This window comes from Uranotaenia lowii, chromosome 3, assembly GCF_029784155.1.
Source record: "Uranotaenia lowii strain MFRU-FL chromosome 3, ASM2978415v1, whole genome shotgun sequence".
NCBI lineage: Eukaryota > Metazoa > Arthropoda > Insecta > Diptera > Culicidae > Uranotaenia > Uranotaenia lowii.
The window spans coordinates 190,422,298-190,437,830 of record NC_073693.1 but is presented as its reverse complement, the minus strand read 5'-3'; the positions used below and the strand labels follow the sequence as shown (position 1 = coordinate 190,437,830).

Here is a 15,533-nt window from a genome sequence, read left to right as displayed (position 1 = left end):
CTGCACCGGCGGTCGTGAAATCAACTGTGGCCTTTGGCCATCCACTACCATCGGCAGTCTCGACTGTACTCATCAACTGCATCTGCGGTCGTCGCATCAACGGTACCATTTGGCCACGTATTATCATCGGCAGTTGCGACTGCACTTTCCGATTGCATCGGTGGTCGCCGAATCAACTGTGGCATTTGGGCCACACATCATCATCGGCAGTTTCGACTGCAATCTTCGACGGAACCTGCCATTATCGAATCAACTGTGGCGTTGGGCCATTCATCAGCAACGGCACTACTCGACTGCATCTGTGGTCGGCGTACCAGCGGAGGCATCGGAAAAATCCTTTGGGGCATGATGCCGGAGGCGGCGAGAGGAGGTTTGCCCACACCAAGGCGGAAGAGGAAAAGCTTCGTGGCCACTCAGTGCGCTGCAGCGCCTTCATGGAGAATGCCGTAAGTTAAATAGAATCTGAATGAAAATGCTATGGGGGAAATGTGGGTAAAACGTTGCAAGATTTATAAAGAAACTCAAATTTAAAGTTTTCGAGCGTTATTAATTTCGTAGCTTCGTCTACGGTAAGCGATCCGTCACACAAGAACGCGAGGAGTTAATCTGGCTGCGTGGGCAGTACGAATTGCTCACAGAGCAAAATAGAATGCAGAGAGATCATGCCATCGACAACAACAACCGGCAAGGAGATGTGGTGAGCGCTTTGTTAAGGCATATCAACAGAGAACCGCAAAGCAACGAGCCTGCCAATCATAGAAGATGGACGAAAGCGGTACACAATTGGGCATGCACGTTTCGCGGCGAGAAGGATACAACATCGCTGAACATCTTCCTCGACCAAGTTGAAATGTTTGCAGCTTCGGAGGACTTGAGCGAGGACGCTCTTATGGCATCCATTAAGCACCTATTGAGGGACGATGCTCTCAAATGGTACATCACAGCTATGGCTCAAGGGATGTTAACTTCATGGGAGGCGTTCAAGAACGAGATACGTCGAGAATTCCTACCCAAAGAATACGCCCACATTCTTCGATTGGAAGCTAGCTTCCGATTGCAGGGTCAAAACGAATCCTTCTCAAAGTATTATCGCGAGATAACTACGTTATTTAGATTCGTGAGTCCACCGCTGAACGAAGGAGAAAAATTCTTTATTGTGAAGAAAAACATGAGTGCAGCGTATGCGACAGTGGTTGCCGCAGCCAGACCGACAACTCTGGAAGATTTAGCAGATGTTTGTGAAAGCTACGATGAAACCAGAGCACTCCTCAGCAGACAGCGTAGCATGTCAATAGCTCCAACAACTTTGCTCGAACCAAGCTTTGCTACACCAGCTCCTGTGCAAAGACCGCATTCCAATAACCAACCTCCAAGGTTCAACAGAGTCAGCGTTGTGGAAGGAAACACCGTTCGAAACGAGGCAGCTACTCAAGCAGCGGCAAACGAATCGCCTGAACAAACCGAGGAAGAAGCATTATTCAAAATGGAGAAATTGATGGAGGAGGTGAACGCTATAAAAGCGCGATTTAATAAAGACGATAGCAGACCTACAATCACGCAACAAAAGCAAACATCAGCAGGTTCATGGGGATCCCATCAGCCGGTCGGAAGTTATTCTCAAGCACTGAGGCAAGAACAGCAGCAGCCTCCGAGAACATTCATGCAAACGACGCTGACAAGGCAGCAGCAGCCCTCGCTTTACGTGCACCAAAGAGAGTATCAACAACCACAGCAACAATATCAACAACCACAGCAACAATATCAACAACCACAGCAACAATATCAACAACCACAACAACAATATCAACAGCGACGGGAGTATCAACAACCGCAGCAACAAGATCAACAGCATCAAGGGTATCAACAACCTCACCAGCAAAGTTTTTATTCCCAAAACTGGTATGGACAACAAGAAACTACGGGACAACAACTACCATCGCAACCGTACAATCAACCGCAAATAGCGCAAAGCGCTACAGTTGGACAGCAGAGATATCTAACAGTAGCAGGAGGACCAATTTATAGGCAACCAAACCGAATTTGTTGGAATTGCGATGAGGAAGGCCACAGATTCATGAACTGCCCACTGCCTCAGGCGATATTATTCTGCTACCGTTGTGGGCGCAAAGGTTACTCATTAAGAAGCTGCTTCACCTGCCGAACAGACGCGGAAAACCCTCAGGCGGGGAATCAGCAATAGAGGGAAATGGTTCTTCGCTTACATTCGACGACCCCTCAAATATTCCTGAGTTTGCACAGATAGATTCGCTCATTATCAATCCCGGAGGAGACAACAGACCACATGCCGTAATTAGCGTGTTGGGCAAAAAATTCACGGCGTTACTCGACAGCGGTGCGACCTGTTCGCTGATGGGTGGAAAATACGTAAAAATAGTAGAGGATCTAGGTTTGCGGAAGAATGAAATGAGAGCAGGAATCAAAACGGCAGATGGAACCAGGCACAGTGTAGAATATTTCGTGCGCTTGCCGGTGCAATACAACAACATTACCGAAACAATCCCTATGCTTCTGATCCCATCAATTCCTGAATGCATCATACTAGGGATGAACTTTTGGAATCAGTTCAACGTGAAGGCGGTATGCTACTCATTAGAAACGGACACTGAATCCATGGAGATAGACGAGCCACTCAAACCCTTGAGCCAAGACGAAAAACGAAAGCTGGACATCACAATAGCGCAGTTTCCCATCGCCGTTGAAGGAGTACTTGGAAAAACACATCTCTACGAACATCGCATCGACGTGGGAAATTCGCCGCCGAAAAAGCAACGCTACTATCCCATGTCCCCTTACGTACTGCGAGAAGTGAACAAAGAGATCGATAGGATGTTGTCATTGAACGTCATAGAGGAGGCAAAATTTTCGCCGTGGAATAACCCGTTGGTAGCTGTCAAAAAAAAGAATGGAAGCTACAGAGTATGCTTAGACGCAAGACACTTGAATAGCGTTATGGTAAACGAGGGATACCCGATCCCACAGATGGCATCCATCATAAACAACCTAGGGGGCTGCGCATACATCAGCTCGCTAGACTTGAAGGATGCTTTTTGGCAACTACCCTTGCACAGCGATTCAAGACCTTTGACAGCCTTCACAATCCCATCAAGAGGCCATTTTCAATTTAAGGTGGTTCCGTTCGGCCTTTGTACGGCCAGTCAAGCTCTCTCACGTCTCATGACACACCTTTTTTCGGACATGGAACCATTCGTATTCCACTACTTAGATGACATCATAATATGTTCTAGAACGTTTGATCAGCACATCCAGTTACTAACCGAAGTAGCACAAAGGCTACAGAAAGCACAGCTGACAATATCGGCCGAAAAATCCAAGTTCTGTCGTCAAAAGATAAAGTACCTGGGGTTCATTTTAAATGAAAATGGCTGGCACGTAGATGAAGAGAAAACCGAATGCATAGCCAAGTTCCCGATCCCACAAAGCCGTAAGGAAGTCCAACGCTTCATGGGTCTTTGCAATTGGTACAGAAGATTTATCAGCAATTTTTCAAAACTGGCAGCACCCATTACAGAACTAACCAAGACCAAAAAGAAGTTTGTGTGGACAAGAGAAGCAGAAGACGCTTTTTGGAAATTAAAGTCGGCCTTAGTTTCAGCACCAGTCTTAGCAATGCCGGACTACACGCAGCCGTTTGCTATAGCATGCGATGCAAGCGACGTAGCAATCGGAGCTGTTTTAACACAGGAGTTTAATGGTGAAGAGCACCCCATTGGCTACTTTTCTCAAAAGCTTTCAACATCAGAGAAAAAGTATTCAGTAACGGAAAGAGAATGTTTAGCAGTAATTCGGGCGATCGAACACTTTAGAGGATATATAGAGGGAGTCAAATTCGTCGTATACTGTGATCACGCAGCTCTATCCTACTTAAAGTCGATGAAGAACCCAACCGCACTGATGAGCCGCTGGCTACTGAGGTTAAATGCCTTCGACTTTGAAATTCGTTACCGTAAAGGCAGCTGCAACACCGTACCGGACGCGTTATCAAGGATTGTATGTTCAGTGACAACCGCAACGACTTCTACATCAGATAGCTGGTACAAAGGACTCATCAACAAAATACAAAGCGATTCGAAGCGATTTCCAGATTTCCGCATTATCAACAACGAGCTGTATAAAAATTGTTCTGCAAAGGATGAAGGAGGAAACATTATACACAGGTGGAAAAAAGTAATTCCGGAGAGTAAGCGAGAAGAAGTACTCCATAGATACCACGATGCACCATCCGCTGCTCATTTGGGATTCTACAAAACTTGGCAGAAAATCCAAAGTTACTTCTACTGGCCGAAAATGCAACAAGAAGTTCGCCAATACATACGCAACTGTAATGTATGCAAAGCATGTAAAGCACCGAATACAACAATGATGCCAACCATGGGAGCCGCGAAGCCGGCACGACTGCCGTGGGAATTGATTTCGGTAGATTTTGTTGGACCGTTGACCAGATCAAAAGCAGGGAACACAGTCATGCTGGTCGTAGTAGACTGGGTTACCAAGTACATCATTGTTCATCCCATGCGAGCCGCAGACTCTGTCAAAACGGTAGACTTTTTAGAAAAACAGGTGTTTTTAAAGTTCTCGAAACCGCGAATCATATTATCAGACAACGGTAAGCAATTCGTGTCATCAGCTTTCAAAACACTACTGGAAAAACATCAGATCATACACATGACTACTGCGTACTACTGCCCGATGGTGAACAACGCCGAACGAGTCAACCGGGTGCTAATAACCTGCATCAGGGCACTAATTGAAGAGGACCATCGTGACTGGGATGTTAACCTGTCGGCCATTACGGCCGCCATAAACAGTGCCAAACATGAGGTCACCGGGATAAGTCCACACCAGGCTAACTTCGGCAGAGACTTGCTTCTTCACACGGATCTGTATACGCAGCAAGACATCAACACACCAAAGGATCCTAAAGTGGCACAGGACATGAGATTATCAACCATTCGTCGGATACATGAATTTATCCAACAACGCATAAAAAGCAATCACACAAAAGCGAAACAACGGTATGACATCAATAAAAAGCTAGCTCCATTCAGTGTAGGAGATTTAGTTTGGCGACGCAACTTCACGCTGTCATCGAAGGCAGACCACATCAATAAGAAATTAGATCCCAAATTTGTACCTGCTATCGTGAGGAAAATACTAGGAACCAACCTCTACGAACTGGAAGATGTTATATCGGGAAAGACAGGTCGGTATCATGCCAAGGACATGAAAGCCGATTAGGAGAGATTAAAGCTATGTAAGCAATACGCCGACCACCAGCAGAAGGAAAACACGAAATTGAGATGGCTGACGGACCCACATGATTATTGAAACCTCGCCTCCAATCCTATCGGATTAAACAATCAAGCTAGTGTCCAGATGTCCAATTGCGGAACCGATACAGCGTTGAAGGACGCTTGGGATATTGGAATGCGGGAAATCCAAGTACAGCAGCTCCAAACACCATGTCGCTACAGCCGAAAAGGACTGTCAGGACACCACGCACACCCCACGGATCACAGTTTGCGCAGAAGTTGTGAGGAGTAGACATCATGTTCGTCGCTACTACCATATCGACTCTCTGACGCAAACTGCCAGCTATGACCACAGAGCCTCATCTGTCAACTAAAGCGTTCACCGCTAGCGAAACGCCGTTTGCCGATCGGGACAAATCGTGCCAACAACAAGCACAGCGAGCAGGAACAACTCCCAACCTCCTCGCTGGCCTTCTTACAGCTATGACTACAGGCCAAGCCTGTGAACCACCGCGTCAGCGTTCAAAACACCGTTAGCCGATCGGGAGAAATCGAGCCCTTGGAAAGCGCAGTGAGCAATACCTCCATCTACCTCCTCGCGAGTACAACAACGGCGAGCTATGTCCACTACCTAGGGTAGTCAACAAAGACAGACCAATGATCACAAAAACACGCATAGCGGAAACCAAAATCCACCAACCGAAAGAGACACCGAACCCGATTAGAGCGAGTCAGCGTCCCCGTAGAATGGGTTGAGGCCTCCCCGTTCCGGAAGTACGCATCATTCGCTGCTCAACACCTCGACGAGTCTACGCAGCATGTAAACCCCGACAACGCAGGAGAAATCCAAGAGCTGAAAGGTGTTGAACGAAGATACTGAGACAAGCTCCTCAGTAAAAGGAGGTCAAGTTTGGACAACGCAAACCAACATCCGATCTAGTCCATCACGGCGAAATTTCGCCAAGCATCGTTTGAGCGTCAACAAGTGCACAGTTGCACACTCAACGACCACTTGATTCGACAACAATGCCACCATAGGCCTCCCTAAAGGCTTGCCGTTAGTAAGACCGAGAGAAACTTACCGTGCTCAAGCGCGCTAGCACGCCGTTACTGGATCGTGACAAACCAGACAAATCATCACAGCCCACAGGCTCTCCCGTTTGCCAGAGCGAGAGAAACTGGTCGTATTATGCCACGCGCTAATACGCCGTTGCCAGATCGAGACAAACTGCGCAAAACAGCTATGAACATCCAGTGAAACTCCAATCCTGTTGACATCCTCCAAAACTATTGAAATCCGTTAGCCGATCGTGAAAAATCGAGCCAAGCTGGTGAGCATACCGTACTAGTGTCTTCGTACCCATTCGTGTCATTTTAACCCTAATCTATGTCGTATTGTCAATATGTTACAGTGTAATCTGGGGATCGCCATGAAATCACCAATCAAAAGCAACGCGAATTGGGAGCGCGGTAAAACTCCTACTCTGGGCTCATGGCGAGGTTGGTTGGTAATGCTTCCTTACTCAGCGCACTGTAACGATAAACATCCAAAACAAGACTGATTTTAATTTGTTCAATGTTAGCCATAAGTTGAACGTACTACCTGCTCGTTATTTATTATTCTTTTTAATTTGTTAGATCTAAGCCCTTTGTTTTAACGGTTTTTGATCTTATTTTAATGTACCATTGTCACGTGATTTAGATTTAGAGATTAAGCGCACTTAGAGACCTGTTGTCTGCCAAACCTGGTTGGCGTATTGTGATGCTTGCTGTGTAGTGTTGGAGTATCAATGTATTGAAGATCTGGCGGGCTATAGGCCTGCGTAATTAGTGATTTGTGGTGCACGTTGTTGTTCGTGCGGAGGTCTGCTCCATCTTCGTCTCCATGTGCGTCTCTAGTCAGCTTCCTGTAACATTAGAAGTTTTTAATAAATTTTTCATGAGCTCCTAGCCGTCGCTCATGAAAAATTTTTCCGTGACAATGGGGTTGTGTAACAATTAGCTTATTTTTAAACCATATGTTGCTGTTTTATTCGTTGCGTGTACCTGTCATCATCGCCCAGCTCTGTTTACAGCTGAAATTGAGTGTAAACAAAACAAGAAAAAGGAAAAAGCGAACAAGGAAAACTGCAACTCAGGATTCTTCGCTTCGGACTCTGCTAATCGCCATCGCGTTTTTGTCGATTTTCCCGCGAGTGTGCTGCTGTTTCCTGCGCCGGAAGAAATCACCGCGGCAATTCCACAGAACTGAGCCAAAACTCCTACATCGGCAGCTGTCTTTTGGAAGTGCCGCAACGATTTCTCGGAAATTCCCCATCGGACGCCAAAGCGCATACATCCGGCCGAAACCAGAAAACGCACCCAGGAAAACCCGGTGAACGCATCTCGGAACGGGTAAATATTTACTTATTCGTGGGCAGCGGAACAACATAACGTTTGCGAGCTACTTTTAGAGAGAGCCGACATCCACTCTGCCACGGTTTGTTGGTTGGAGCCACACCGTATGTTTGTGTCGGATGAAGTGCAATCTGGTGGCCTGATTGTGTCAAGCGGCAGCGTTAGCAGCGATAGCCAAGTGCGCCCAGCAAACCCTTAAAGTAGGGTGTTCGGAAGGTGACCAAAGCAGCCTGAAGAGCGTAACCTCAAGGGCGCCCAGACCCCAAATAGGGGTCTTTTGTCGGGAGCTGAAGCTTCTCTCATCCAACTGCTCGCGGCGGGAGCTGGAGCGGCGCTTTACTGCTGGTGGTCATCCGATGACGCAGGTGGTCGCTGAAAGGAATTAGATGAGTATGAGAAAAAACAAGTAAGTGCTAGATCTTGTAAGAAGAAGAAGCAGAAAGAAGAAGGACAGAAGCGAGATTAAAGGGAAAAGAAGAAGAGACGTTCGAGCGAGAAGAATAAGAAGAGGTGTGATTTAGCGGAAGAGGAAGAAGAGCGAGGCAGCGAAGAAGAGAAAGAAGAGCGCGGCGGAGAAGAAGAAGAAGAAGAACGAGGCAGAGAGGAAGAAGAAAACGATGAAATTATATTAGAGCCAGGAAGAAGGAGATTCCAGCATGCGATAGAGGAATAGGCATGCAATAAAATCATGAGAATTTAGTTTATAAGCAACATATTTTAATTTGGTTTTGTTTTGTGGCGTTATTTTATGAATGTTAGTGATTTGTGTTTCCTCCCCATTGCTAGCCGGGAGTGAAGCTAAAGAACTTCAACATATTTTATAAAGACCTGTCAATTTAATGTGAAATGACTACGTGTCAAAAACCGTTTAAGTATACTTAATACCATTCCATTTGAAAAAATTTCTTATTCAAAAATAATCGGAAAAATTTATCATTTTAAACGGAAAAACCGGGAAAGAGTTTGGAATTTAAAAAAGAAAAATCGCTAGCAACCCTGCAAATTTCAAAAATCACGAATTCGTTAGGGGTCCCAGTTTAATAAATTTGTATGTGCCTCAAAAAACTACAATGTGTAGACTCAATAAGCGAAAAAAATAACACAAGGCAACAAAATTCACATTTTTTCGATGTGTAAAGAATGTAAGTGCTTATTTTTAGTATTTGTTCGGCACTGATTCCAAATATGAAAAAAAATCTATCAGCACTGCTTTTCGAGATAACTTATAAAAGTAGTTGAAAATTCATTAAATACATCTGTGCGCTGTTTTGGCAAAACTATGGAACATTACAAAAAAAATTAAAATAAAGGTTTTACTGATCAACTTTCTCGAATATAGCTAGTAATACCGAGAATAATAGTCATACGCCATTCTTTTATCAAATCTGCAAAAAACGAAAATTTTGATGAAATTTAAAAGAAAATGTTAAACAAATGGGATCTTTGATATTTTTTAAAGCATAAGTCTAATCGTTTTGCAGTATTCAACAATGTTTTCAAATGAGTCAAGATCTTCCATATTAAATTTTCAATGACTTTATCAAATTGTTGTATTTCTATTCAAATTTGTAAAAAAGATTGTAGTATGAGTTTTTCTTTAAAGCGTTGTATTTCTTAAAATTAAATATCTTACATATTTTTTACTTTTCATGTTGGTAGGGGAGATGGGGGCATAATGGCCACCTTAAGGAAAATGCTTATTTAACCATAGAGAACAGCTGTAATATGTGAATTACATCATTGTTTCGTGTTCAGACACTCAAATAGTCTATTGCTTAATTGGATGAAACTTGAAAAAGCAGATAAAAACGTTTCAAAATGCATCTTAAAAATTTTTGCCGAAAGCTGAAAACCAGTCACTGTAAAGGCATAATGAGAAACCCCCCGAGGCAGTATGAGCACCATTAATGAAGGCATAATGAGCGTTTTCTGCCGGGGAATCTAGCAGCGAATTCGACTCGATGATGTCAACTGACTAATAGAGCTACAGCTTGACTTGTATCGTCTGACGATTTGGCCTATTGGTAAGATGTCGGAGAGGTAATCAGTAGGCTCGAGTTCGATTCCTGGTCGGTCGAGGTGTTTTTTTTTTCATTTATCATTCATGATCATGATTGCACCGAACGGTGAGGCGTAGATTCATCAAACAAAGCAATAACAAAATAATCTAGGTCTGTTTTTAGAATTCAAAGATTTAACACATGCTCATACATTATGTTTCTGTTGTTTTGTTTGACGGATGATGCTTTGATGCTATTAGCCGTATAATGTAACAATAAGAAAAATCAATCATGAATGGTATGTGCAAAAAAAAATCCCCTCGAACAGGAATCGAACTCGAGTCTACTGATTACCTCTTGCCAATAGGCCAAATCGACAGACGAAACAAGCTAAGCTGTAGCTCTATTATTCAGTTGACTTCATCGAGTTGAATTCGCTGCTAGATTCCCCGGTAGAAAATGCTCATTATGCCTTCATTGAAAGTGCTCTGTTCGCCTCTAGTGAACAAATTAAAGTAAAAAAGCGTTTTAAAATTGATTAAAGTGAAAAATCAAAAATTTTATGATGTTGAAAATTGAGAAACAATGTGTAGATCATGTTGTAGTGCATACACTTCAGATCAAGATGATTTAAAGGTCATAAAAGCTTATTTGGTGGTGCTCAAAAATTATAATATTTTCGTCACTTGAGAACCTAGCTGGTTTTTGTTTAATATTTCTGTAAAGATGAAAAGGATAATTCTTTTTTGGTGAAAAATTAATACTATGGGTGGTACGAAACAAATCCTTATGAAAATTTGTTTAAGAAAATACGTAATTATGTAGAAAAAAGGAGTGCTCATTATGCCCTGGGTGCTCGTTATGCCCTCATCTCCCCTAGGTTTTTAAAGTTTGCCAGCTACCAAGAATTGATTTTACTCTAAACTGATCAATTTGAAAATTTCCCTACGCCATATGACCAAAACTAGAGGTGATAGGATGGACGATTTGAATTCAGGACCCCAAAATATTCCGAAATCAGTTGTCAAATTATAGGCATAAAATGCTACATTAAACATTCTTCTTCTCCTTTCCATAATCAACTGCATTCTCCTTTTTCCACTAACTCATCGCCTCCTCTCGTTATTTCTCCAGCCCCACTAACTTGTTCCGCTTAATCATTTTTGAATTTTCAGCGACCACAATGTCATTCGATGACCAAAAGGTTGAGTGGAAGGACAGGAAAAAAAATCAAGTGCCCAGGACCACGCCCGCTACAACTCCCTGTGAGAAGGCTATTCAGGATCCTGACGGAAATCAAGCTAAGTACACGTTCTCCTGTTCCATTTCTCAGATTGCAGATTGATTTCTTCTTTGCACGATAGACTGCCCCAAATTTGTATGGGAAATTTAAACTTGTGAAATGTTATGCGCTTCAGGCTAAAATTGATCCTAGACCTAATTGTTGATAATGACATTTTGTTCGGGAGGAACATAAAAATTCAGTTTTTTACAAATAATTTTGGTCCCCTTCGGCCGATTTCTTTCGAATACGGTTTTAAGCCTATTATCAATTTTAACCTGGAGCGCATAACCTTTTCAAAAGTCGGATAATTTGGGGCACTCTTTCAAAGTGTGTTCGGTAAAACTATCGTTGGTGGGTAAATACAACCAGTTTGCCGGTTTTTATTACCAGTTGTTTGGTAAAAATTACCGAACGCTCGGTAATAAAAAAAGTCGAATTGGTAATCATTTTGAAGTTTGTTCGGTAAATGTTGCGGTATTTCGGTTATAACTAACGAACACTATAGTTCCTTTTGTAGATTGTTCAGTGGAACTTTCTTGTTGCACAGGAAATTTTTAATCAGTTGGCAAACATCAATGTAAAGCCGATCTTTCTCTGAGGTTGATAAGGCAATTTTTCCATTTCTTCTTTTACCAACATAGCCAAAACATGTACGCATCCTATGGAAAATGAAAGATTTGCGTTCTTCATTTTTCAATGTAACCTCTGTTACATTTAACATGCATTGAGAGATTACTACGACCAGAATAACCATGTGGTAAATACCACAGAAGATACCGGAACAAGGGAAGGAATAAAACTTGGAGGTCCCTGCCAAACGCTTCATATAGGTTTTCTGTAAAAAAAAAATTACAATGTAAAATATAAAACTGCGAAAAGATTAGATCTTACCAAAAAGGGACACATTTTTCACTGATTCGGATCCGTTCGTCTTTAGTTGGCAGAAGCAGGGCTGATCATGTTTTGATAGTGGGACCTGTTGCAACCGAAACTTCTGAAAGCCGTTTTGCCGATTCTCACGTCTTTCCGGTGCATGAAATATCCACGGGATTTTCCATTAGCTACAGCGCACTTCACAATTAGTTCACAATATTCACATTCGCAGTTATAATCAGCAGGATTTCACGTTTGATTAATTGTATTTATACTATTTCTTACATTTGGAAAAACATTTATTTTACGGAGCAAAATTTTTGCCGCCCTTGCAAGGCAACGCCTACTTCCCAACCTTCTCTTCGAGGTTGGTAAGACACTGCAGTCAAACACTTCACACTCAATCTCTTATCCTGGGGTCATTCGAAAAACAGTTCCCCCGATATTCCAGGATCAATGCAATGTTATTAGATTCGAATGGCTATCTCCTCGTAATTTAGCACAATTTGTTTTTTTTTATGAATTCATTTGAGATGCTTCCTTGCAAATCCAGATCCATGGTCTTCAGCATAAAAAACACAATATTAGAGTGACATCGCCTGATCAAGGGGAAAGGCGGCATTCAAGTGGTCAATATCAGGGTATTTATCAAACAACGTATCAAACAATTCATCGATGAATACACGTTACATTCCCTAAAAATTAAAAATGCTTAAAATAGATTAAAGAGTATTTGTATCTTTCAGACTTGAAATGAAAATTTCAATTTTCGGGTCAAGGTTCCCACTTTATTTTTTATTAAGTCACAATTTACAGTAATATTTAAAAATTTCATTCAACATACCACAGTTTCATACTTAACATATTTACTTTTTTTTTTCTTTCCACAGAGTTTGTCTTGGTGAACGATATCATAAATGCAGGACTGTTCTCAACCGATGCTTTTGAAGCCTCTTTTTTACCATGGAAGATTAGCTATGTATAACATATAACATAATAGTGCATCATGTCGGATAATTTAACACGTATAATGAGAAAAAAAACAATACATTAAACATAACTAAGACACGTTATATTATTCTTCATAGCAGTATAACTAAAATTACAAAGCATAACAATAGTTCTATAGAAATAATCAATGAATGGATTTTATATTGTATTTTATCAATGGCAATGTAGGCTGCCCCAATATTTATTTATGAAATAGTTTTACAAAGTGGTCTGGTCGATGGAAATTCACTTGAATAGTCTTATGTGCTGTTCTGTTGAAAAATGTTAGTTGTACATACTTTCACTTTAATAAATCTCTGCTGATATCATTAACATATCTCCAAGTTAATTGAAAGAAATTTCCTGATTTATGTTTTGAAAGGGTGTCACGAATTATTTGTAAAATAATTTTATTATTTTTGATTTTGTATGTAATTGACGTGAATCATGTGTCTCAATCTGAATATCAAGTCTGAGTTCTGTTTCTAAATCAAATTTTTGTTTATTCAAATCTTAAACGGACTAAAATTGGTGTACTGGATAAGTATTTGACTGTTCGCCATGGAACTGTGTTTCGTGCTGGTTTGATTCGAATTCTGATCAGCAAAAACATTGAAATAACGAAATCATACATACCTAGGTACCTAGGCCTGCCTCTTCTTCGATGCCCATCTGAATTCCTGTCAAGCGCCTCTCTGTAAATCTCGTGTTCATCTCTTCGCAGCGTGTGCCCAATCAATCTCCACTTACGCTCCCGAGTTTCGATTTCTAGTGCCTTTTGATGACACCCACGATGTAGACGTTTGAGATCCTGTTGCCAGGCCACCAAGCGCGGATAATATTCCGCAGGCAGTGATTCTGTGATGAGCGCAAGTTGTTTTGGAGACTCGCAAACGCAAATCAGGCTTTTCTGATCCGGGTTTCGGTGTCTTTCTTGATACCACCGTCAGGCGTAATCTGGCTGCCAAGATACTGGAAGCATTCCACTTTCTCAACCTGTTGCCCTGCTACCACGAAATTGGATCGATTTTCTGTGTTGATTAACATTGATTTGGTCTTTCCGACAATGATTTTTAGACCTGCTGCCTTAGAGCTTTCGGTGAGGTCGTCGAGTTTACTCTGCATGTCTTGTTGTCTTCGAGTGAGCAAAACAATATCGTCAGTCAGGTCAAGGTCGTTCAGTTGCTCATTTGTCGAAGGATTCCGCGGCAATCCTAGGTTTGGTCTACAGTGAATCGATCCATCCATTACGATGAAAGAAAAGTAGCGGTGATAAGAAACATCCTTGTCTCACTCCAGCAGTAACCAAAAATGCCTCGTACTGTGCTTCAATGAGATGGACTAGTTTCTCTGGGACTCTTCGTCGCCTTAGATCCGCTAAGATGTTTTCATGATTTAGGTGGTCAAATGCTTTTTCGAAATCAACGAACACCAGCAGAAAAGAGTCCTGGAATTCGTTGATTTGTTCCAGTATTATTTGTAGCATTGTGATGTGGTCCACACATTATAGTCCGGAAAGGAATCCAGCCTGTTGCCGTCGGAATGTAGCGTCGATTTTCTCCTGGATTCTGTTCAGGATCACTTTGCAGAGTACTTTGAGGGGTGTACAGATCAACGTTATGTCACGCCAGTTGCCGCACTCTGTCAGGTCTCCTTTTTTCGGGACCTTTACGAGGATACCCTGCATCCAGTCGGCCGGGAATTTCGCAGTATCCCAGATGTCCGCGAAAAGACGGTGCAACATTTGTCGCAGGGTAGGGTCTGCTTTGAGCATCTCAGCAGGAATGCAAACGATTCTAGCACTTTGTTGGATTTCATGACTTTGATTGCCGCTTCTATTTCAGCCAGCGAGGGCGCTTCCGAGTTGACGCCATTAATGCGACTTACTGTTGGCGCTTCGAGCTACGGATTCTGTTGGCCATCGTTATTTGTGACACGGAACTCAGAAGAGTTGTTCAAAACTATCAGTCCGACGTTAGATCTGATTTGTTCGATCGGTCAACAGCTGACCTGCTCGGTCTTTCAGCGGCATTCTTGCATTAGTAATCATTGGGATCAACATGTGATCCGTTGATCAGAAATAAATAAATAAATAAATAAATAAATAAATAAATTAGTCCTTGCACCAGTAAGGCGGCGAGAAATATCTTATAGTAATCGGATATCTCCAATGGCAGCGGCTCTTCCTCCCTCTTCGGCTAGGGAGTTAGTCCAGGCTCTTTTGCCTCGTCTACAAGCTCGTTTAACTGCCTTTTCCAGTTCCGCATATCGTAGGCGAAATTATAGGTAAGATTTTTTTTAAATATATTATTTCTAACATCAAATATACAAAACTTTCACTTTGAATGGCAACTTTGTGATTTTTTTTTAATAGTTAGATACACTTACTTTGATCGTTTTTGCTACAACTTTGAAGAAAAAAACGACTTTCTTTTTTATTTCTAATGTGTAATCGTTTTATATACATTTGCTGTATCTATGATAAGCAGCAATTAAACAATCATGTTGAAAAAATCTAGATCTCTTCACTCTTGGCCCTCGAACCAGAACAGTTGGTAATTTTCAATTGAAGTTAATTCTGTAATTTTTAATTATGTAAGAATGTATAACAATTTTGAATTTTGCCATTACATCTTTGGAAATAGTGATTATGAATCCGGATTTGAATACGGTTTCTGACATCTCATTTCGAACTAT

At 42.0% G+C, this 15,533-nt stretch overlaps 1 protein-coding gene across 1 annotated transcript; it reads left to right on the top strand.

Annotated features, from left to right (window-relative positions):
• The first annotated feature begins 649 nt into the window (after positions 1-649).
• On the top strand, positions 650-2,349 carry LOC129758746 (DNA translocase FtsK-like). Its single transcript, XM_055756344.1, has one exon. It carries the CDS (start codon positions 650-652, stop codon positions 2,198-2,200), a length of 1,551 nt encoding a protein of 516 aa, XP_055612319.1. The 3' UTR covers positions 2,201-2,349.
• The last annotated feature ends 13,184 nt before the right edge of the window (positions 2,350-15,533 follow it).

Bases quoted from the DNA above. Each gene is read 5' to 3' on its own strand.
- LOC129758746 (XM_055756344.1), top strand. From the start codon at position 650: ATGCAGAGAGATCATGCCATCGACAACAACAACCGGCAAGGAGATGTG.